We start from the raw sequence: 25,414 nt of genomic DNA on the forward strand, positions 1-25,414 counted from the left end.
TGTGTCTGGACAAAATAGATAAGATTGGGCAAAACAAAGAAAATAAACGGGCATTTCAATTCCTATTCCAAACTGATATTTCAAGTACAAATAGAAATGAATATAAGAAAGTCTAAAAAAAACTTCCTTGAAATTATCGTATACACTCATAGCTATTATTATTATTATTATTATTTCCTTTTTTGCTCGCAAAAAACCGTTATTTTGTCAGATGTATGCCAAAACTAATTTATATGGCTTTTCATTAGAATTAAATATAATTTTAGCCACATTTGTTTACACCAAATTTTATTAATAATAAGCTCAGACCAGAAAAACTGTCTCCCAGGCTGTAAGGATAGTCGTTCGGTTTTTTTTTCTTATTTGACTTAATTACTATAATGATTATAAATCTTTTATTTTCAAGAACACTTACACAAATGCTGAAAAGCTTTTGGCGGCTGCAGATGAGCTTGCGCAGACCGGTGAATGCAACCCAAATGAAATATACGCCGTGGCTCGTGACCTAGAGTCTCATGTTTCAAGCTTTGCTAGCAGAGTAGAGCAAAGGCGTCGTCTTCTGGAAATTGCTGTTCTATTTTTTACGCATGAAAAGGAGGTAAGATCACGCTCAAATTAGTTTAACATTGTTAACATTTGACTAGCTCTGTTTTTTTTTTAGCCTTGACCCACATTTGGCAAATTTCTCCCAATCTCTCAACTATTGGGGTTTTCTTTATATCGATGCTAATCTGGTTACAAGGATAGTATTTTTTCAATCCACTTTGTTCTCCTGCAAAGAAAGAAAATAATAACTAAAATCTTTAATCATTATAGCATTCATGGCCTGCATATACACTTGCCTTGGCTGCTTTTTGGACCTCCCAAACCATTCGACTGCTTCATCTCTTTCCTTATTGGTCGCTTCCTTAGAACTGCTATTGATGCCGATACTCTGGTCATTCTGCTGATGATTGTTTTGCTGGTGTATTTTTTCTCTTTCATCCCCTCTTGAATGTAATTCTGCTTCTACTTGTGTCCGAAGCTATTTTAATAAGGGATTGAGTTCGAAGTATAGTCCTTTTTTTAGTGCAACAGAATTGTTTTATGGAATCGTTTTGTGGTCCTAAATTGCTGAAAAAGCTATTCAATTCATTTTGAGTGTCCCTATATTACGTCCGAGTCCCTTCGAAGAATGGTGTGTTGCTTTTAACGATTTCCTACCTGTATTTAACGAGGTAAAAGTTTTAGAAGCTACCATCCATCTCTTTTATACATTTTGGAAATCAAACTAACTAAGATTCTCCTCGACAACATCTATCTTATCTTTCTTAACCACGTGATCAAGGGTCTTATTTTCTAAACTCACGTTGTCCTCCTTTTTTATTCCTAATTTAAGTGGCCTAGTGTTATTGACATTAATTTTCAAACCTATTCTTACACCCTGAATTCTCAGAGCCTCTAGGAATTCATTTATTTTGATAACATTTCTATCAAGGACTTCTAACTCATACGCATGATCTAAGTCTAGGGATTAAGACAAAGTCAATGAAAATAATGCATGTAAATGGGGATGCAACATAGCCCTGCCTAACGGCTGATTTGACACCCCGTGAAAAATTAACCTAACCTCTTACCTTTACCGCAGCAATAATATCCTCGTATATTGTAGTGATTACTGTAACCTAGTTATATTATATACAGTTTAAGGGTAGGGCCTCAAGGTTTTCTTACAGCTAAGTAAAATGCCTGTTCATAATCTGCGAAATTTAGGCCTTACGGGCTTCAATTATTCAGATAGTTATCAGATGACTCTGATATTAATCTAAGAATGAATATTTTTTCAGCGTCTTATCTCCCCTTCCTAAAATCTCACTGTTCTCTTGTATTTACTGCATCATCTAGTTTAATAAGTCTCATCATTTTAAGCAAATTGCTTCCTACATAAATCATAGTAATTTTGTTAGTCGAACTGTTCGTGGTAACGAACTCTACGCACTGGCGGATTCATGTGGGGGGCAAGGGGGCGCCCGCTCCCCCTAACGTAAAGGTGGACTTGAGGATAATATCAAATTGTCAATTTAAATATCATATTTTTCGTTGAGACGCAATGTTTGTGTTTTAAAGTTTTTTATTTGTAGAATATCTTTTTTTTCTGTCAGATAAACTATTCAAAGTGTCATGCGTTCAGTCAAATATCATTACCTTTATTTACTGATTTAGAGTAGAAAGATTATACAATCTGGAAAACTTGTAAAAATTAAAAAAGGAAAATAGTTTAAGCTGAGTTAAAAGATATTTCGATATAGTTATTATCCGGTAGGAATTGAGTTGAAAATGCCGAGGCTTGGATACATTTCCCAGTATATCTTTATTAGTAAAGTGATTTACATCTATTACTGGAAACAGAGAAAAACTGCTTTTGTCTTGACGTTCCAATTAATCTATTGATTAATTTGTCAACTTTTCGAATTTAAATGTTTGTTGTTTTCAACTTGTATAGTTGAGGAATTCATCGAACCTTGTTTGACTGACACCTAGATAAATTGTCTAACGACTTTCTGTAAACATAAGAAACAGAAACAAGACCGTTAATGGGTGCCAAATTGATCCTAGTAATATTTTCACCTAATGTCCGGAAGTTTGTTTGGGAAATTTTTCTCGCATCAGTAATACTTGTCCCATGTTGTGAACCTGCTATTGTGTCCTTGTACCTGATCAGTAGATTAATGTAAATAATGTACTGGTTAAAATGGAAGTGAAGGAATATTGTCTAACGGTAAGACATTTTGCAGAACTATAGCAAATTTTATGGCCTACACCTTTTTAGCTTTTTCGAATTAACTATGGATATATTTCAGATAGAAAATTTTTTAGTGCGTCAAATTAAAACATGCGTAATAATATTCCTTGTACAACAGTTGGAAAACAAGTTGTGCCTTCGATATGATAACCCGGGGTACCAAAATCCATGGGACAAAGGCCGTAAAATCACGGAAATTGCAAGTTATTTACAGATATGTTTATAGTGAAAAACGAAAATAGGTTGTATCGCTTCGTCTCGCTAGAAAAGAGGAGCAATGTTTTTCCTTTCTCTTATAGTCTACCACCCGACAATGTATATAACTTGTTGTGTTGAATGTGCCTTGTTCTTGAACCATGCTTCAATTTAGGCTTGCTTAAATCGAAGCTATAAATCCACGACTGGTATAAGAATAACAGAAGATCAAAAAGTAATTTGAATTAATAACGATGGAGAAATGAACTTTTTCCTGGAGCACAGTTCTAAGTATTAACTGTAAAAAAAGTAAAATAAGAACAGAACTTTTTTGAAAGGAGTGAAATATAATTTTTAAAGACACAAATATGAAACTGATTTTAGCTACGTTGATACCTGATGCCCGAAAAGGGGTCCAAAATCTGATTCGTCTCTGATAAGCTTAAAGCTAGCAGGGCATGTTGATAAGACTGAGTAGGCTTCATTTAAAGCAAGTTGTTTTGAAGTTTGGTTGTATCGATGTTTGAGGGCTGAAACTGGGCCAACAAGCTTGTTTCCTTCGATTGGCTTGAACTTACAGGGCATTAAGACAGGCTCAATGAAGACAAGACTACTAAAAATATTTTGTGTTGTATTGATTTCTAACGCCTAAAACAGACTCAACTTTATTTTGTCTCTGATTGGCTTGTAATTTACTGGGCAAAATGAACCTAAGAAGGGAAAGTATTTAGAAAAGAATTTGGCTCTATCGCTTGGTAACACTCCAAAATAGGCAGAGCATAGTTTTTTCTTCAGTCGACATGAAACTTTCATTGTAAGTAGATTAAACCAAAGGGGGCTAGTGTGGACAAGGGATTTTGGAAGAAAAATGTTCCTTTATCAATTAGCAGCGCGAAAAATTCTATTTTTTTCGCTTTTCTGGTTGAAATGTCGGTTGTGTAGATAGGGCTAAGGAAGCCGCTATTTAAACAAACAATACAGGAAACAAAGCTGGTTATATTCATCCATGACGTGCTATTTTTATTAGCTATATATTTTTTTTAAGGCATCAAAACAGGTCTCTTTTTTTTGTAAACGACTTTGATTCTGCACCTTTTTTCTTCAGTCGACATGAAACTTTCATTGTAAGTAGATTAAACCAAAGTGGGCTAGTGTGGACAAGGGATTTTGGAAGAAAAATGTTCCTTTATCAATTAGCAGCGCGAAAAATTCTATTTTTTTCGCTTTTCTGGTTGAAATGTCGGTTGTGTAGATAGGGCTAAGGAAGCCGCTATTTAAACAAACAATACAGGAAACAAAGCTGGTTATATTCATCCATGACGTGCTATTTTTATTAGCTATATATTTTTTTTAAGACATCAAAACAGGTCTCATTTTTTGTAAACGACTTTGATTCTGCACCACATGTTGAGAAGGGAGGGGGGTGAATTAAATCAAAAGTCACAATATGGACTTGCTTACTTACTTTGACTTATGTCTCCTGTCGGGTGCTGCTCGGCGCAGAGAGTGACGTCTGCCTCTCCATCTGGTTTGGTCCATGGCAAGTATTTGCGCTTCGCCCGGTGTGATGTTTGCCATCGTCAGGAACTCGGATAGGCTGTCGTACCAACGTTTCTTCGGTCGGCCGTGAGGTCGTTTCCAACTGGCTTTGGTAGAGTCGAAGTCGTAGATCGTTGTGGGTAGACGTGGTGGCATTCGAAGCAGGTGCCTAGATCATCGTAAAGTTCGCTCGTCTGCTTGAGTCGAAAACCGAGATTGCTTTGTGAGCTGCAGAAGCTTCTCATTGCTGACGAAATTGGACAATCGTAGGCCTTCGATCCTCTTCAGGCTCTTCGACTGAAACACTTCGACTTCCTTGAGGGTTGTAGCTGATGCTTACCATGTCTCAGCTCCGTAAAGCATCACAGAGCCGGCTAGGGCGTTGAAGATCCGCAGTTTCGTTGTACGACTGATTTTCGGTTTTCGCCAGAGGTGATGGTTCAATCTGCCCATGGAAGAAGATTCTTTGGATAATCTCTCTTGCAGCTCAGGGAGAAGTTAGCCATCCGAAGAAATTATGTAGCCAAAGTAAGTGAACTCTTGAACAACTTCGATGTCATGGTGCTGTCCAGACTAACTGGAGAGTTAGTAGAAGTTAGTCACTAGGAGAAGACGAGTCCATGGCCATAATTTTAGTTTTGTTCCAGTTTATATGCAGTCCTACTTTGGCAGCCTCTTCCCGTAGAATTCGGAGCGCTTCCAGCAGCTGCTCTATGGAGTCCGCCAGAATGGCCAAGTCATCAGCAAAATCAGCATCTGTGATGGTACGATCTCCGAATTTGAGCCTGTCGTAGTTTGAAAGAACTGGCTGCGTCGGCCCTTTACTTGTACAAAGCTCTCCATACGATGGCGCAGCGCCTTGAGAAGTCTGCGATATTTCTTGGGTAGGCCATTCAACTCTAGAATCCGCCAGACAGCTTCTCGATCGACTGAGCTTAAAAGGGAGTCCGTGTCCGAGGCTATTTTGTCACTTTTCGTAGCACTTAATTTTCGGGTGGAGGGTCAGCCCAACCGACCCTAGGCCTGGAATTTGATTAGAGCTAGGTTACACCTAGGCACTGATATAGGCCGCCCTGATTAGAGTGTTTTGTTACGGGAGAGACCCTTTATCCAGAGGCACGTGGTCAGCAGACAGAGTCTGCCTCATTCTGGAAGAACTCCATTCACCTCCTAAAGGGTGTTGTCAAAAGGCTGTATCAGCAATATCTTAGGAACGGCATACAGTATAAAGCTGAAACTTCCAGGGCATGATAACCGGGGTGCTCAACGGACCAAAAAGTAATATCTGCATGCTGCTACTGCTGCTTCTACTACTGCAATTAGTACTGCTCCTACTACATACTGCTAAGTCTAAGTGTATGAAGTGGAAAATTACAGGGAATATTCAAAGGGAGTTTGATTTAAAGCACCCTATGAACATGCAGGCTGTCAAAAGGATGTGTAAGCAATATCTTAAGTATAGCGTGTAATATTAAGTAAAACTTACAGACGTATTATGGGGGATGTAGAACTAACCTAAAGACAATATTTGCATGCTACTACTATTGCTGCTACAACTATTGTAACTGCTGCTACTGAGCGAGAGAGAAAGATGGGTTTATTAATATAAATTAAATAAAAAAAACGAGTTTTTTAAACTGCAAGTAAGGAGCGACAGTAAAACTTAAAACGAACAGAAATTACTTCGTATATGAAAGAGGCTGCTTCCTCATCAACGCCCCGCTCTTTACGCTAAAGTTTTTTACTGTTTATAAAGAAGAATTGAGAGAAAGAGTCAAACTTTAGCGTAAAGAGCGGGGCGTTGATGAGGAAGCAGCCTCTTTCATATACGAAGTAATTTCTGTTCGTTTTAAGTTTTACTGTCGCTCCTTACTTGCAGTTTAAAAAACTCGTTTTTTTTATTTAATTTCTGAACGTTTTTGAATCAATGCATGTTTTGATTTTGGCTCTCCGCAGAGGAATAATCAAAACTAAATTTGCATATTTTTTTGGGGGGGGGGGACTAAATGGCTTTCTCATAATTTTGATCGAATGATTTTGAGAAAAAAAGAGGGGGGGGCGAAGCCTAGTTGCCCTCCGATTTTTTGGTTAATTAAAAAGGCAACTAGAACTTTTAATTTTTTACGAATCTTTTTATTGGTAAAAGATTTACGTAACTTATAAATTAGCTTACGTAAAGAACTTTTGTATTCTCATGTTTTTATTACATATATGAGGGGATTCGCCCCATCGTCAGTACCTCGCTCTTTACACTAAAGCTTAAATCTTATCCCAATTCATTAAGAATGACCCCCTGAATCACAAAAGCCGTAGAATAAGTAGTTGAAATTACCGAAAATACTTTAGCGTAAAGAGCGAGGTATTAGAAGGAGGTGAGCCCCTCATATGGGTAATAATTTCTGTTTGTTTTAAGTTTTATTGCTGTTCCTTACTTCCAGCTGAAAAAGCTTTTTCACTTTTATTTTTTAATTGTTTTTTTTTTTTAAATAATGCTAGTAAATCCTGCTCTCCCTTCATGGAAATTTTCTTCTCCCATTACAAATTCTCGAAGGAAAGTTCCCCCAGCATATCCCCTTCTTCTCAACCCCTCCCCCAAACCAAAAAAATCCTCCTGAAAACGCCTGTATACTTCCCAATAACCATTACTATATGTAAGCACAGGTCAAAGTTTGTAACTTGTTGCCCCTCCCACGGGGACTGTGGGGGAGTAAGCCGTCCCCAAAGACATAGTTATAAGGTTTTTCGACTACGCTGAATAAAATGGCTATCTCAGAATTTTGATCCGTTGACTTTGGGAAAATAATTAGCGTGGGAGGGGGCCTAGGTGCCCTCCAATTTTTTTGGTCACTTAAAAAGGGCACTAGAACTTTTTATTTCCGTTAGAATGAGCCCTCTTGCAACATTCTAGGACAACTGGGTCGATACGATCACCCCTGGAAAAAAAAAAAAAAAAAAAAAAAAAAAAAAAAAAAAAAAAAACAAATAAACACGCATCCTTGATCTGCCTTCTGGCAAAAAATGCAAAATTCCACATTTTTGTAGATAGGAGCTCGAAACTTCTACAGTAGGGTTCTATGATACGCTGAATCTGATGGCGTGATTTTCGTTAAGATTCTATGACTTTTAGGGGGCGTTTCCCCCTATTTTCTAAAATAACGCAAATTTTCTCAGGCTCGTAACTTTTGATGGGTAAGACTAAACTTGATGAAACTTATATATTTAAAACCAGCATTGAAATGCGATTCTTTTGATATAGCTATTGGTATCAAAATTCCATTTTTTAGAGTTTTGGTTACTATTGAGCCGGGTCGCTCCTTACTACAGTTCGTTACCACGAACTGTTTGATAACAAATACTACTGCTACTACTACTACTCTAGCTAATGTTTTAAGGTGAGAATTACAGGGAATGTTGAGAGGATGATAACCCAAAAAGGCCGTATCAGCGATGCCCTAGGAACTGCTTAGTGTATTAAGTTGAAATTTTCAGGGTATATTATATTAAAAAAAAAAAACTAATGGCGGTATTTGGAAACTGTTACTAATGCTGCTACTACTACTACTACTACTATTATTACTACTACTGAGGCTAAGGGTATTATGGTGAAGGTTTCAGGGAATGTTCAGAAGGATGTTGAACTAAATCAAAACTCATTATTTGCATTTTAATTATTAAAAGGGTCTATTAGTGATATTTTAGTGACCGTTTGGGGCATTAAGTTGAAACTTCTAGGGTATACTGAGGAAATGTTGAACTAACCAAAAGACATTGTGGGCACACTACTACTACTAATACTGCTACTGCTGAGACTAATGGTATTAAGGTGAAACTCTCACGGAGTCTCTAGGTGGAGTTTTAACTAAATTATGAAACACTCTATGTGCATGCAGGTTGTCAAAAGGACAGATGAGCAATACCTGAGGAGCCACTTATAGTATTCAATACAAACTGTAAGTGCTTGTTTAGGGGAATGTTGAACCAACAAAAAGGTACTACATGCATGTTAATACGATTGCTTTTATTGCTACGACTAATGTTCTATTAAAGCTAATAGTATTAAGGAGAAAATTTTCAGAAATTCTAAGGGGAATGTTGAATCTATTCGAAAGACGCTATGTGGATGCAGGCTGTAAAAGGGGCGTATTAATTCATTTCAGGAACAGCTTATTAATTAATAAATTATTAATAAATTAATAAATAATTAATTATTTCAGGAACAGCTTAGAGTATTAAGTTAAAACTTTCACCGGCATGTTGGGGTAATTTTGACCGTGTAAAAAGGCACTATCTGCATGCTACTACTACTGCTACTAGTAGTAGTGGTAGTACTACTATTGTTGCTGCTACACATGCTACTATTACTAAGGCTACTGGTATTACTGTGGAATTTTCAAGGGTTGTAGAGGGGGACGTTGAAATAAATTAAAACATATTATGTGCATGCAGCCTATCAAAACAGCGTATAAGCAATATCTCAGAAACGGTTTAAAGTATCAACTGTTGCTAATTCTAAGGGTATAAGGTAAAACTTTCAGAGTATGGTACGGGTGGCATTTCACTAAATCAAAATGCGCTATACGGATGCAGGTTGTCAAAAGGACGTATCAGCAGTATCTAACGAATTGTTTAGAGCTTTCAGGACATTTTGAGGGGAATAGTTAACTAAATGAAAACAGGCTATCTTCATTTGGGTTATCAAAGGGGTTTTCAGCAATGTCTCAGCAACATTTCAGCGTTTTAATTTAAAACTTCCGCTGCTACTAAAATTACAACCACTTTTGTTACTGTTTCTACTTATACTACTGCTACTACTAGTGCTATGGTTGGACTAAATCAAAATAATTAAACGCATCCAGGTTGTCAAAATGGTATAGGTGGGGCATCTTAGAACTGGACTTGGGTACAAAGTGTAAATTTCAGGGAGAGTTTGTGTCGATATAAAAACAAACCAAAAGACACTATTTGCATGTTGGTTGTCAACAGGGCGTGTTGGCAGTATCTCAAGAAGGGCCAGGGGTATTAAGTTGAAAATTTCAGGGCTACTTCTATTACTAATACCACTACTATTATTAAACTAAACCAATAGGGTTTAAGCGCATCGCTTGTGTTTAAATCGCATAGACACAATGTCTTAGGAATAGAGGGTATAAAGTTTTATTTTCAGGGAAAGCTGAGGGGTGTAAAACTAAATTCAAGAAGGACTCTGTCTATTCAGATTGTAAAAAGGATATATTTGATATATTCCAGAAACAGCTATGGGTTTCATGTTGGAACTATAAGAACATATTATTGGAACTGTTGAACTAAATTAAAAGATCCTATCTCCGTCCAAGTTTGTCATAAGGGTTTACTTGTAATATCTTAGAAACGTACAAAGGTATTAAATTGAGGCTTTTCAGGGTATGATGAAGCGTATGTTTAATTAAGTAGAGGTGTTAAAATAGAGGATTTTGTAATATAACTGGAATGGCTGAGGGCATTAAAATCAAACTGTCAGGGGATATTTTGGTGCATGTTGGACAAGATCAAAACGCATTTTATGCATACAGGTGGCCAAAAGTGCTTGTCTTTAATATCTCAGGAACGGCTAAGGGTATTCAATTCCTTGAACCTTCAGGGCTACTACGACAAATAATTATGCCACTGATACTACTACTGCCTAATACTGCCGGATTTAATAAATCCAAAATTATTAAGACGCTCATGAATGAATATGAATATAAACAGTTAATTGCCATTGCACAATCTTTTGTTGTTTTTTTTTTTTCAGTAATTTTGGTTGTTATTTTATGGTATGAGAAATAAAAATACATTGCTCGAAATAAATTTTTTTTTTTTTTACAAAAGTGCAAAATATGTTCTAGTCCTGTTTTAATCAGCTTTCCTATTTATTGTCATCGAAATAAAAAAAAATTATCATACCATCGTGCCTTTATATGCTGGTGATCTAGGTACGTGTTCTCTTTGGCTCCCCTCCTTCAAAAGAATCGGATTCCTCGCTTTTTCGTTTGAAACATGAATAATATTGATAGAGTATCATTGCTAATTTCCACACTTCTCCAGTTAAGTAAATGGCTAGATGACCTCAAGCAAGATTTGCAGCAATCTGGTGAATATGGTGATAATGCAGAAGTTTGCCAGCGAAATTTGGAACAATTCCTTTTACAACGTGATGCCACTCTAGAAGCATGTATCAACACAATTGCCGAAGGTGAAGCCCTTCTACGAGAGCTGAGGTAGGACATACCTATAGAATATTTTTTATACTATTTGTACAGAGTTGTTGGGAGAGGGATATGATTTTTTAATTAAAAACCATGAAAATTAACCTCTTCCAATGCAGAGATTTAAAACTTAAAATTGAGAATTTAACAAACAGCTGGTGCAATTTTTTGGGTGATTTTTAGCATTTTTAATCAAAAATATATTTTGATACTAAAATTTTTCTACCACAAACATATATAGAGATGTTTTATATATACACGTTTTATATATAGGGATGTACTTTTTTCTTTTCTTTTTAACTGAAAAAATGCGAAATAATTTATTGCAAAGCGATTGATCTAAACGCTGTGCTTACATAATGAAAATTTAGTGGTTAATAACCAAGAATGGAATTTGGTAGGACAAATTGTTACTGTCGAAATTCGAAGAAATGTTCTTTTTATAAAGCAAGGCATAATTTGTTTTTCGGTTCTCATTCTGGACAGCATAACCATTTGAAATATGAAAAAATTGTTGTTTGTATGTATGGGTGTTAGCAGTGGAAGAAGGGGTGAATTCCTTCCGTCCCAAGGTTGGTTTGAACCCCCCCCCCCTTCCAGTAAACCGGAAAAAATTGAAAAAAGTAGCACAATGTTCAACCTATTTTCCAAGTTGACATTCTCCTAAGAAAGTTTAATGAGAAAAAAAATATAATAATATAAAAAAATAAAAAATAAAAAACTATAGGTATAAACATTGTTTAAAAGAGTTGTTAATATTTATTAACATTGTTAATAATTAACGTTAATAATAATATGCCTGTTTCAGAGCAAAAACACTGTTTTTGGGAATCTGGCACTTTGACTGTAATATCTTCTTTTTCTCCAAGATTTCACAGTCAGTGCGATTATTTTCTTCGTAAATTAACTAAAAGATAATAGTTTTTGAAATTTTTTGACACCGTGATGAGTCCCGACTGCTATCATTCTTCTAAAATATTGAGAACTCTATAATACGAAACACAAACTAGCCTTAAGGGCTCCAGTAGAAAAATTGTTAATTGCATCATTTGTTTGCAAATATAAATTTATAGAAACTTCTTATTTTCGTTACTTCGTTGACATAATGATCAGAGATTCTTTCTAGTCGTGCCTTAATGGCAATTATTTAAAAATTGAAAAAGCAGCACGATTTCGCACCTTTATATTGACTCTCCCAAGGAAGTTTAATCAATAAAGGTGCCTCGGTGACTTTTAAGGGTCATGTTTCGCAGCCGTAAAGTAAGGAAGGTCGGACTAGGTTATAATAAATACTGATTTTTTTGTCCGGTGGATTTCTTTCCTTTTCCATAGCGGCTTTCACAGTTGTGCGAACACAGCAGAAGCTGATGCAATGTGACATTAGATTTCTTCGCTACATCCGCCGTTGATGTCGATGTACGACCCGAGATATTTGAACTTATTGACAACTTTGATCAGCTTTAAGTTAAGGGTTATAGGGGTAGAGTTTATATCTGGTGCATTAGACTTAGCTTTAGTCTTGTCAATATTGTTCTGGGCTTCGTCAAAAAGGGGAGCATTATCGGCATAATCCAGGTCGGTTGTACTGAAATTAGGGCTAACCTTGACTCTTTCGAAGTTTAGTATTGCTTTTTTTCATTACCCAATCGATGACAAAATTGAACAGTTCGGGAGAGAATACACGTCCTTGCCTCACACCGAAGTCGATATCGAATAGCAGGGAAAGTTTTCAGTTGACATGCATGCTCGTGTGTGTTAATAGTAAGCCTGAATGGGTCGTTTGATTTTATTTAGGACACAATACTCCTCCATCGGAAATTTAATTAGGATCATGAGTGTAAAAACTAAAATTTAGCGCTTAAAGCTGCTTGCCAAAAGCACTTAATCAATAAAGATGATTTTAATCAATTAAAATGAAGGACAGTAGCTAATAATATAATTTTGGTGATCTTGATGCAAGATTCCTTTTCTGAACTGTATAATATAATAGCAAAACAGAGTAATACCACCACTTGATTCTCCATTCAAGACTCTTTTCAAATATAATATGCTCCACTGTGATAATTGGGTCCTCCCTTCCCCCGACCCCCTAATGCCCTAGTTACAGCCCTAGGCTATGTTGAAAATTTGGTGTATTCTGTTGGTTCATTTTTTTAGCCTACTTATTTTTTGTCAAAAGTCGGCTCATAATACAAAAAAAAAAAAAAAAAAAAAAAAAAAAAAAAAAAAAAAAAAAAAAAAAAAAAAAAAAAAAAAAAAAAAAAAAAAAAAAAAAATAACACACACACACATACTTCTGCGAACTTCTGTAATTTTTGAAAGAGTCATAAAGGAGGAATCGAATTTAATTATGCTTTAGCTGACAGTTCCTGGTTCAGAAAAGGAACCTTGCACCAATACTACCTCTTTTGCCTATTTGCCCTTCCATAATTCCTTAGTAATAGGCCGACTGCGAGAAGAAGCCTGAGGTTAAATCTGATTGATTTGTCTATTTTATGTATATATATATATATATATATTGGAGTTGTCTAAGTATCTTGTCGATTGACTTGTCAACTAGCTAAAGCTTTATTTTATGGTCAGCATGCGATTGTTATGGGATCTTAATCCTGTAGTATCTTGTTAAATCTTGATTATTATCAGAACTACCATTGGGCGTTGGGTGACGGGTAGGATTGCATCTTTTTAGTTTTCAAACTTCGAGAAAGATTTGGAAAAGAGCTAGTTAAGGTATTCATGAATATACTTGGATTTATTTTAGTGAGTGTTGGATGATTGCTAATTTAAAATGGCGCAACTGTCTTTCAGTTTGTAATGTTAGGCTTAATATTTCCTTATTTTATAGGTCCTTCGAACCAATACTAGGGGGGAGGGTCTCCAGTTTGTAGATACGCATATAGCAGTTCTAAGAAGTGTGCTATTGCGGTATAACCAGTATAAATCTTGTTTGCCTAATATTCAACCTCTGTGGACTAAAACAAACATTGGCTGTGAAATGATAGGAAGCCTATTCTTCTGGAAAATTAGATTGATCCAAAAATCAATGGAAAAGTTTCAACATAAAAGTTCTATGGATCCTTCAGGGCGTCAAAAATTAATCAAGTAAACTTAACATCAGACTTTTGAAAAAAAACATCTTAAAATTTACAGTCAAACCTTACGATAAACTCCTAATGTTTTCCTTGAATGGGCGATGTTTCGATGGTTGGAAAAGATTTTTTAAGCTCAAGAATATTTAGTTGTATTTGGGTGTGGTATTCCTAATAATATCCTAGCAGGAAAGGAGGCTTGCGTAGTTCTCAAAGAAGGTGATTCATTGCATGTATCGCAGATTAGTAGTGCTAATCTGCGACACACACACACACACACACACACACACACATATATATATATATATATATATATATATATATATATATATATATATATACTATATATATATATATACTAGGTGTTGGGGTGGCGCTTCGCGCCACCCCAACACCTAGTTGGTGGGGCGCTTCGCGCCCCCCCCCCAAGCCCCCCCGCGCGCGTAAGTTGTTACGCGCCATATTAGTTACGTGCCATTGTAGCTGTGTCCCTGTGTCCCACCTGTGAATAGAGATAGATATAAATATATATTTTTAACTACGTAAAACATGCGAATATACAACATTCTTCGCTGTCCCATTGTCTGTGCATATAAATAGCATTTATATTCCCTGCGTCCCGGTCGTCATTTGTGTCCTGGTGTCCCAGTTTGTAATTTCTCTTTGAGTGTCCTGGTCGTCATTTATATTCCCTGTGTCCCAGTGTCCCGGTCGTCATTTGTATCCCGGTGTCCCGGTCTGTAATTTCTATTCAAACAATCCCTGTGTCTCAGTCGTCAATTATATATCCCGCCTGTGCCCCCGGCGTCCCCGTTGTAGTTGTGTCCCTGTGTCCCGGTCGTCATTTATATTCCCGGTTATATCCACGCTTTCTTTTCTTACTTTCTCTATCAGCAGCAAGTTTTTTGGCATAGATTCTTTGAGCAGCTTCCTCGGCTGTTGCCATTGTAGGTTCTTCAGTCATTTTACAATTAAACATTTTTCCGTGAACGCATGTCTTAAATACCATTAATGACGTCACCGTCATAACAAAAATGACGACAACTAACTTCATGACGTCAGTCGACACAGAAACATGACGTCACCTGACAGACAGACACACAGACAGACAACTATATATATATATATATATATATATATATATATATATATATATATATATATATATATATATATATATATATATATATATATATATATATATATATATTGTCCTGTTTCAATTCTAAATTCTTGGTTCAACCTGCCTAAGAGCATAGGTAGTTGTGTCTTGTTTACCTCCATTCCAGGCAATTTAATGATCCTATGTCAATTTTAAATTCTTGGTCAACCTGCCTGAGACTCTAGGCAGGTGTGACTTGCTAAAAGATAACAAACAAGTATTGGTCCAATAAGAGAGGCACACTTACTCGACCCGTGCCATTTAACCTAACACTTGGAAAACTATAGGTCTATGATTGTCTTAGCTCTATGACTCTCTACCTTAGTTCTACTGCCCTAAGAATGACACATGGACGGATAGAAGATAGACGTATCTATAAACAAATGAACTAACGTCATTCTTATACAATCCTGATAAGGGAGATTAACGCCAGAATTGCCTCTCACTCAATTGGACTATCTGTCTTGGCTTTTTCTACAATTAGCCATGACTTGATGCCCACAACTATTCATTTTAGTCCTAATATATATCCGATTATATATATATATAATGTAAAAATCAAGACATTGCTGGAAACTACTTTTATTCTTTTTTGTTGGAAACATAGTCAGTAGTATCTTCTAGTTAACCTTCAAACCTCTAGGGATTTCCTTTCTTAATTTGTTTTCATAGATCGCATAAAATAAGGTCTTAAAACAAGGACGGGAAAATGTCATGAAAACAGAATTGACTAACTTGAAAGGTTTCAAATATCATTTAGCCTCACCAATCAAAATATATTTTGGCATTTGGACGCACTTGCTTTTGCTAGAATAAAAGCACCTTTAATTCATCTATAAAAAAAAGTGATGCATTTTTTTTTGTCATTATATTTTTCAAACCGTCGCCTCAGTTATATCTTTGTATATTGATATATCGTGCACCACTTTTTTTTTCAAAAATCAGCTGCAAAAAACGTTACTATAATGTATCTTACCCCAGACAGGCCACAACTGGTATAGAAAAATGTAAAAAATTGGGGCCTCGAACTAAAAAACTGTCTGACATAATTTTATATACTTTATACTGATATAAGGACAAACGACTCAGGTATAGTTTCTTAAGAGTTCTTCGTATTCGAATCCTCGAATAAAAAACAGTTCTTTAGAGGGGGGGGGGTAGAAGTGCCTACTTCCCAAAAAGTTTCAAAGAACAATTTTTGAATTAATGCCGCGTAAATACTATTGTGTTGTTTGCAAGATTTCATTCATTGTGCAAGCCTCCCGCTAGGAATGGCGAATTCAATCAGCCGGATACTTCTTTTTCCTAGACAAATGAACCTGTGAACCCTCAATGAGTCGTTTCATTTTCGAAGAAATCGCTTTGAAATGTATCTATAAGTAACTTTGAACTTTTAGTTTCATTATACGTGTAAGAAGCTCTAAGAAGTTATACTTTAAACATTTTCCTAAAGACTTCACAGTTTTTCAAATTGTTTTCAGAAAGCTGAATCAAAATGACCTTTTTTATTCAAATGCTTTTTTTATACTTTTTGCTATTTCGAATAGTGCTTTAATATTTTTTTTATGCTTGCTAAAAGTACTACTTTAATGCTTCTACTTACAATTTAATTTTAGAAGACGTTAGTTCTTAGAAAAATAAAAAAATTTTAATCTTCATATTGCTGCTGGATGTTTCAAAATGCTGGCATTTTGCGTATTTTCAGACTGAGAGCTGAAGAACATCCTGTTATCTCTTCTGGAGTTCTTGTGTGTATAAAAATTACTTTTGCTTACTTTTCTATTTTGTTTTATTGTTAATTAGCAAGATTCGTTGTACCAAAAGTAGCTTTAACATGTCACCAGTTTTTGGCATAGTATATGATATATACTGTATATGTGTATATTATATACACAGTATATGATAAGAAACTCCTCCCGATATTATTTGACAGTGCCTCTCTGGGAAATGGTTAATTAGCAAGATTTGGTGTACCATGAGTAGCTTTAACATGGCATTAGTCTTTCGCAATAGTAGTTTCTCCTATATGATAGAAACTCCTCTCAATGTTATTTAACGGTGCCTCTCTGGGAAATGGCTAATTAGCAAGATTCGCTGTTCCATAAGTAGCTTTAACGTGTCACCAGTCTTTGGCAATAATATTTCCTTCTATATGATTGGAACTCCTCTTAATGTTATTTAACGGTGCCTCTCTGTGAAATAGAGGGCTCGTGTTCTGGGGGTAGAGGAATTATGGTCTGTCAACTTGGCGCAGTTTATGTGATCTGAGATAAATATTCAAAGTAATTTAATTTAATTTCTCTTTCCTAGTGCCTTTCTCCTGACAGTTTTCCACATCAAAATAGATTATTGGAGGAAATTTTTGATAAATAATCCTGTCTAAAAGTCTCGTAGACAAATTTTGCTTGGTTTTCCTTTCAGTACTTTTTGTTGTATGCTGCTTTCATAATAGAAAGAATATATTTTTTATAAAACATATAAAAACTGCATCATTTATCTTTTCTTTGAAGTACCCTGAATTTGACATCTGAGAGTGACAGTACAGGTTCAGTGGTTGCTATTAGCAATGCAGTTGACAAACTTGGCCGACAAAGAGACAGTTTAACAGATTTATGGACCTCAAAAAAAGTGAAGCTTGAACTCTCGTTACAGCTGCGCATCTTTGAACATGAAGCACTTGAGGTAGTTTTTATTTGTCTTTATGTTTAGATATTATGATCTGCAAAGGAAAAAAGCCGGTTTGGACAATATAGAGACAAACGTAAATATTTAATTACTGAATAGGAGATATAATAGATGTATAATCTGCGCTACTAATGTCTTAGCTTGTTTTTGCACTGATTATGGACCTTCCTATTCTTAGCACCAAATAAGGGCTTTGATCGTTTTGGTACTGAATCACTCCGCAACTTGAACTTAGCTCTTGTTTGAACTGTGTTATGACTTAGCTTGTTTATGCTCAGTCAGTTCACAGCTTAGCCCTAGTGTTTTTGCTCTGAGATTGAAAATATTTCCGAATTCTTGTTTAAACTAGATACAACATGACTAAATTTCTGCAAAAACTTTGAAGGATAAGCATTGAGGGGAGAATTATAGGTTAGAGGATAAACCAATCAATTTTTTAGGAGGGCCAGTTTACGATCGAATTTTTCTTTCAAGTTTTTAGAATCATCTGTTACATACAAAGCGGACGAAAAAAAGGGAGACGTATCCGCATCACTCTTTACAGGTTCCCGTGTTTTAAGTTAAACCCTCATTTAATTCTACCCTGTTTAACTTAACCCCATTTACCTTAACATTTATTCAACTCACCCTCAATTAAATGTGACCCCTTCAACAGGTTAGGTTGAGTTAGGCCTTGTGGTTAACCACATCTAAAACAATAATGCTAATAAAATAAAATTTGTACGTGATATTCCTTGTTTTGTGTTCTTTCCGAATATAATGGTCAGTTTTCTAACAATGCACCCCCCCTCCCTGTTAGTTCCAGATATAGCTCTAGGATATGTAGAAAAACTAAAAGGAAACACTAAAAAAAAAAAAAAAAAAACTTTATAATTATAGTTTATTTATATTAATGAGATTATTATTTTTCCTTCCAATATTACCTTTATTTTAAATCATTTCAAATAATATTTATTTGGTAAATAACATCAAATAACAATTCTATTGAAACCTGTTGGCGGAAAGCTTTTCGCTGGGCCAAGAATGCGAGAAAACCGGTTAACAAAGAAGACATGACGTCCTCACGAGAAGCGAAACTTCGGAGAAGGAGGTCATTAGGGTTACATATGAGACTATCAGGGGTAGGAGGGAGTGCGTTGTCAGAAAATTGACCATGATATTTGAACTTAGACAGAATAATGAATGTTATGAGCATAAGATAAAGAATCCACGACACTAATTTATTTTATTAGGATGTTCTCTTTAGATGTGGTCAATAATGACAAATTTACTGAATGGGGTTGATTTCCATGGAAGTTATAGGGTGGTCGACTTGCACGTTTTTTTTTTTAATGGGGTTTGAGATAAACGTGGGTTGAGTTACAAATACATCCTCTCTACGATGTCAAAACTACTGTGTTAAATCTAATATGTTTTTTTAAGACACTCAATATTCTGAATTTATTGACTTTTCACCAAATATCTATCGCCTATAATTTAAATAAAAAAGCTCAGTTTCATACTTTTTGTATCTGATGTTATTATTATATATAACTCTTTTACGTTGCCCTTCCTGGTGTTTCCACCAGCCATCGTACAAAGGGAATTTACCTGGTTCCGAGCCAGGCCTTTTTTGTTGTTGCCACCATGGACGACAGAGCTTTATGATCCATGGGATAGGATAGTAAAAAGAAGGTTCAAACACTTTAGGAGACATAATTGTCTATTGAACTTTAAGTAACTGAAATGTAGCTATCTATAATATAATATATCACTGCTAAAACATCCATGAATAGACTTTACTTTGCCAAATACGTATAAGACGAAAGAATAAACGCTCTAAGTACTACGTTTACTTAGATGTATGTTCTTCCTTTCCCTCATTTATGAACTTCCTTTCAAGGAGTCACCCCCCCCCCCCCTAGAAAATTATCCACGTGAAAAAAGTGTCCCCGTAAAGACCACTCCGCGAAAAATCCTCCCCCCCAAAAAATTTTTTTTCCCGCGGTAAGTTCTGCCATACCTTAGATTGAGCAGTCATTGAGAAAGTGCAAAATAGGTACTTCAAAATGCGAGTCTGATATCCTAATATGTAAAAAAGGACCAAATATCGGAACCAGTTCTAGAACAAGAGCTGGTTGATCCTCCGAAGTTTCTACTACCACGAACGGGAGATTCGGGATGAGAAAGAGGCAGCCACCATCCTATACGGAATGAATCACACTCATTTTGTGGTTGAGTGTTGCTCTTTACTTTTATAATAATAGCGTTGACCAGAAATATTCCTGGAAATCAAGAAGGATTATATATCAATTTATACCCCGCCCTCATCCTCCCTGCCCCTTCCTTAGAACAAATTTTATAGCTGTTTGAAGGTTGAATTAGATTTAGGATGTTTTGGCATTAAAATGCAGCCTTTCAGGCATCTGCCCCCCTCCTAACTATAGAACAACCAGAGAACCCCTCTGTAGAGGTTTCAAGCTCTCATCTGCAAATATTTGGGATCGTGTATTTTTTTGCCAAAAGATGATCATGGATAAAACAACAACAACTAAATTAATAAGGAATTTACCTAAGACAGTGAAGTTTCTTTAAGAGCCGTTTTCAGTAATCTACCTATAAATGAAATAAAACTTACAATAAAATGGGATCTTTAAAACTAAATTGGAATTTAAATAACAGTCCCAAGTTTTTATTTTTATAATGGAGAGGCAGTGAAGTATTCCTCGTTATTTATAGGTCATGAATGTGTGTCTTTTTGTATTTTTTTTTCTTTTTTTTTTTTTTTTTTTTTTTAGAGGAATGATAATATCGAACCAAGGGTCCTAGAAGATCGACAGAAATCTAATTTGAACACAAATTATTAGGTTCTAAGTACCCCTTTAAGTTACCAAACAGAATAAAGGTCCCTGAATTAATCTACAGAATTCTTTTTATTTGTCTTTCTTTCTCTTTGGATATACAATTTTACGTATGGAGAGAATGTTACGGTGCAATTGTCCGGGGAATTGAAGCGGGAATAAGGAATTTTTCCGTTGAAAAATGTGGGTAATGTCAGCAAGGGTGCTACATGTTTCTGGCGTTTACTTTTAATGCTTTATTTATGTGAAGTGATTTGCTTCTTAACATTGTGATTTATTGTTAAGGAGGTGTGGTAGGGTTTTTTTTGGGCGGGGGAGGGGTTAAGATTAAGCTTCATTGACCTAATTTTGTAAGCCTCACTGAGTCCTCAGATGAGAATTGAATGAGTTTTGGGACTTTCTGCCTAATACTTCTTGATTTCCGCGCATATTTTTGGTCTGGGCCTTTATTATTGCTGGGGGGGGGGGGGGGGGGGCTAGGTAGTAGTGTCCTAGTAGTGACCAAGTTGATTATGTTTCTCAATGATAAATCCTGCATATTAAGAACGGACAAATCGGGTAATTTACAATCCTTCCCCGAAGGCTGTGGGGCCATGGCATCCCTCGAGGCATCCTTATTAGAGGTTTTGACTAGTTTGAACAAACAAATTACAAAATTTTGACCATTAATAAAGAGGGGGGCATATAAAAAGGGTAAGGAGGGGGCTGGATGTTTTCCAATCTCTTTTCAACTCCCCCTCAAAACAAATTGAAAGTTTCAACCTAATCCAGTTAGCTCTTCTTTAGATACAGCTGATATTCCCTTTCCACTATTTCGGACATAATGGTCATCTCAAAATTTTGGTTGGATGCGTTTGGGGAAAAGAGGGTGTGGAAAGGGGGGGGGGATTTGATACCCTCCAATCACGTTTGACTCTTTAAAAGAGCACTAGAAATTCTTATTTCCAATTGAATGAGCCCCCTCTGAAGTTTATAACGCCACCCCTTGCATATGAAGTGCCTCTGGAAAATAATTGGAGCCTTATGGTCTTGGAGTTGGTGGGGGGAGGCTAGTTGCCATAGGATTACTGTTGACTCTTACAAAGGAAACTAGAACTTTCAATTTCTAATCGTTTGAGTCCCCTTCGAAGTTTATGCGACCACCTTTTCCGTAAAAAACTTTAAATGCCCCTGGGTGATAAGTTACAACCCTTCCCCAGGGTTTCGGGGGGGGGGGGGTATGTGGACCCCGAAGCTTTGTCATCTGATCATTGGAGTATTTCAAACAAAATGGTTATCTAAAATTTTTGATTGGATGCATTTGAGGAAAAGAGGGCGGGGAGGGGGGGGGGCACATGTTGGCCGACGACTCGATGACTCTTGAAAGGTAAATAGAAATTTCAATTTCCAATCAAGTGCGCCACCTCTGATATTTATACGACCACCCCTTACAAAAAACCTTATCGGCCCCAGGGGCATAACTTGCAACACTTCCCTCAGGCTCTGGGGGGCTTTGCCGACCCCTGAGTTTTTGTTATTTGATCTTAAACTATTTTGAAAAAATGACTCTCTCAAAATTTTGATTAGGGGCATAAGTTACAACCCTTCTTTCGAGCTCTAGGGGGCGTTATGTTCACCCCGAAGTTTTTGTTATTTGATCGTTGGATTATTTCAAACAAACTGGCATTTTCAAAATTTTGACCAGATTCATTTGCGGAAAAGAGGGTGTGTGTGTGTGTGTCTGTAGGGTGGGGGGTGGTAGATGCCCTCCGATCCCTTTTGACTCACAAAAAGGTAACAAGAACTTTCAATTTCCAATCTAATGAGCCACCTCTGAAGTTAATACGTTAACTGAAGTTACTGAGCCTCCCTCAGTGAAGTTACTGATTACTCTGAAGTTAATGAGCCTCCCCTTACATAAAAACCTTATATGCCCTCGGTGCATAATTTAAAACACTTGACCCCGAGCTCTAGGGGTTTGTGTTGACTCCAGAGTGTTTATTATCTAATTTTTAACTATTTTTAACAATATGACTATTTCAAATTTATCGCATGGGTTTGGGGAAAGAATGGTGTGGTCTATTGACCCTTCGGTTTCTTTTGACTCTTTAAAGGTGAACTAGTACTTTCAATTTCTGGTCAAATGAGCCCTCTCTAATGTTTGTATGAGCATCCCTTCTATAAGAACCATATATTCCCGCAGGGCATAACATACAACGCCTGCTCCCGGGCCATGAGGGGTTTTGTCGACCACGGAGTTTTAATTATCTGATATTTCAACTATTTTTAACGAAATGGCTACCTCAAAATTTTTATCGGATGGGTTTGGGGAAAAACGGCATGGGGGGGGGGGTCTAGCCGTCCTCTGATCACTTTTGATTCTTAAAAAGTGAACTAGAACTTTCAATTTCCAATCAAATAAACCCCTGCTGAATTTTTTACGAGTATCCCTTTCATAAGAAGCATATATTTCCCCAGGGCATAACTTACAACGCCTGCCCCTGGGCCCTGGGGGATTGTGTCGACCCTGGAGTTTTGTTATATATCTGTGAACTATTTTTAAGAAAAAGGCTATTTCTTGATAGCCATTATTGTTATAGCCAAAATTGTTATTGTATGTATTTGGCGAAAAAAGAGCGTGGTGGGGGGAGGGTTAGTTGCCCGCCGATCACTTTTGACTCTTGATAAAAAAAAGTTCATTGGAACTTCCGATTTCCAATCGATTCAAATAAAATGGCTATCTCAAAGTTTTGATCGATTCATTTGGGGAAGAGGGTATGGGGGACTGATTGCGCTCTAATCAATTTTGCTTTTAAAAAAGGCACTAGAACTGTCTGAAACATACAACCACACTTTTCAAATGAAGTACCTCTAAAAAAAATTAATAATAATACATTGAAGCTTATGTTCTTTACTATAGGCAACGCTATTGCGTTGCCTCTGTCTTAAACAGATGAGTAGAACTTTCAATTTCCTTACTAACGAACATCCAATGTTCTCCAGGAGGAATATAGGATAGGTGGTATTTTTTGCGGGGATAATTTTCCGTCGGGGGAAACGCCTAGCACCCTCTCAAGGCAATCATAAAAAAAGTTTTTCAAAGAAAGGTAAAGAGCTACATTCAACCCAAAACGAGCCAAAATAAAGTCAAATAGTAATTCAAGTGTTAAACCATTTGAAATCCTAAAAACCTTAGCGCTGTAAAGGCCAGGGCATTATTTGCGCTTTAATGAAAACGGTGTCTTCAAGCAGTGTGTTTTATTTGTCGCAACGTCAACAAAAATGAAAGAAAATCAGCAAAATAAATTAAATAACTGAGAAGAACTGGAAAAAGATGAGATCATTCCTGGATGTCTCAGTGATTTTAGATTTACTAATATTATATGAAGAAAAATTGCTTGAAAAGATAATGATTTAAAAATATATTTTGTTTTCATCAAAGTGCAAATGATGCTCTTGCCTTTAGAAGGCTTAGGAGGTGCTAGTCCTGCTGCTATTAGTGGTACTTTCGGTTCGTTTTAAGTTTGGCATAATTATTCATTGTAATTTTTCTTCTTTGTGAGTTTCATTTATTTATTGTCTTTGATAAGTCCAGCTTGGTTCCCTCAAGTCAAAATATAAAATTCACTCGATATCCCTGTCCAATATCCCCTCAAAGTTTCAGCTTAAGCAGTGAATTTATACCCTTAACTGTACCTGTGATAATGCAGGTACTTACTTGTACTTGCTGCGGGACCAGAAGTGGACGTCTGGCCCTGAATCTAGAAGACCCCGTATGGTTGACTCCAAGTTGTCGCAATCTTGTGCCAGCTCTTCAGCAAACTGGACCCTCTCCCAATTTTTGCCAAACTTCTGAAATATACCAATGATATCAAGGTCGTTTTTGCAGTTGCTCACCAACTCTTCGATTGATCGTCAGAATGTCTGCGCCAATCTGGCAAAGTGCTTCGCCAGGTTGGTGCAGACATCCTGGCGGTCAACCAAAGATTTGGTAGGTAACTGCAAAACCGACCTCGATACCATTTATGGATTTCGAAAATTTGGTAGAAAGTGAGAGAACTGCTGTCTCCGGTTTGCCGAAGAGCTGGCACAAGATTGCGATACTTGGGAATCAACCATGCGGGGCCTTCTAGATGCGGGGTGAGGCGTACACATCTGGTCCTGCAGCAAGTACAAAGTAAGTACCTGCGTTATCACAGGTACAGCTAAGGGTATAAATTAATTGTTTAAGCTGAAACTTTCAGGGAGCTTTGGACGGGGAGGTCGAGTAAATGTGTAAAGAGCCATATCTAAAACCAAAAACGAGCAGATACAAAGTCATACAATAATCCAAACGCAAACATAACAGAAATCACTACCAATGAATAATTGAAACTCAAAATACACAGAAGTTAAAATGAATAATCACATCAAACATAAAGATAACAAATACTACTGTAAATGAATGAGATACAAGATAAATGAATGAAAAAATTATGAATATTATGAAAAAAATTATGAATGAATATAAATAAATGAGATACAAGCATCTGCTTGCCCGCAGTGCCCTTCCTCGTTCTGTGTATTTTTCTTTTTCTCTTATTTTTCAAAATCCCCACAAAACCTGAAATACGAAAGGATTAAGCTTCAGTAGATTAATTTTGATCCGACAAGATTTTCGTGGGGTCTCAAGCTATTTTTTAAAATCCCACAAATCTCCATAAAACATGCAATGCGAAAGAATTAAGCTTCAACAAAGTAATTTGGTCCGACAAAATTTCTGTGGGGTCTCACACTATTGTCAAAATTCCATAAATTCCCACAAAACATGCAATACGAAAGGATTAGGCTTCAGTAAAGTAATTTTGATCCGACAAAATTTTCGTGGGGTCTCAGGTGTTTTTTCAAAATTACCACAAACCATTATGGTTGATCGATAT

The 25,414-nt window shown here is 36.4% G+C and overlaps 1 protein-coding gene across 3 annotated transcripts in view; it reads left to right on the forward strand.

Moving 5' to 3' along the window:
* LOC136032165 (triple functional domain protein-like) overlaps window positions 1-25,414 on the forward strand; it is a 393,821-nt gene that overhangs the window by 73,205 nt on the left and 295,202 nt on the right. For all 3 annotated transcript variants that reach the window (XM_065712353.1, XM_065712354.1, XM_065712355.1), the window contains exons 12-14: window positions 407-598; window positions 10,580-10,752; window positions 17,502-17,673. In XM_065712353.1, the coding sequence (XP_065568425.1) occupies window positions 407-598; window positions 10,580-10,752; window positions 17,502-17,673 (537 nt within the window). The remainder of the gene's footprint in view (window positions 1-406; window positions 599-10,579; window positions 10,753-17,501; window positions 17,674-25,414) is intronic.

The sequence above is a fragment of the Artemia franciscana genome, chromosome 10, assembly GCF_032884065.1.
Source record: "Artemia franciscana chromosome 10, ASM3288406v1, whole genome shotgun sequence".
In the NCBI taxonomy this organism is placed as follows: domain Eukaryota; kingdom Metazoa; phylum Arthropoda; class Branchiopoda; order Anostraca; family Artemiidae; genus Artemia; species Artemia franciscana.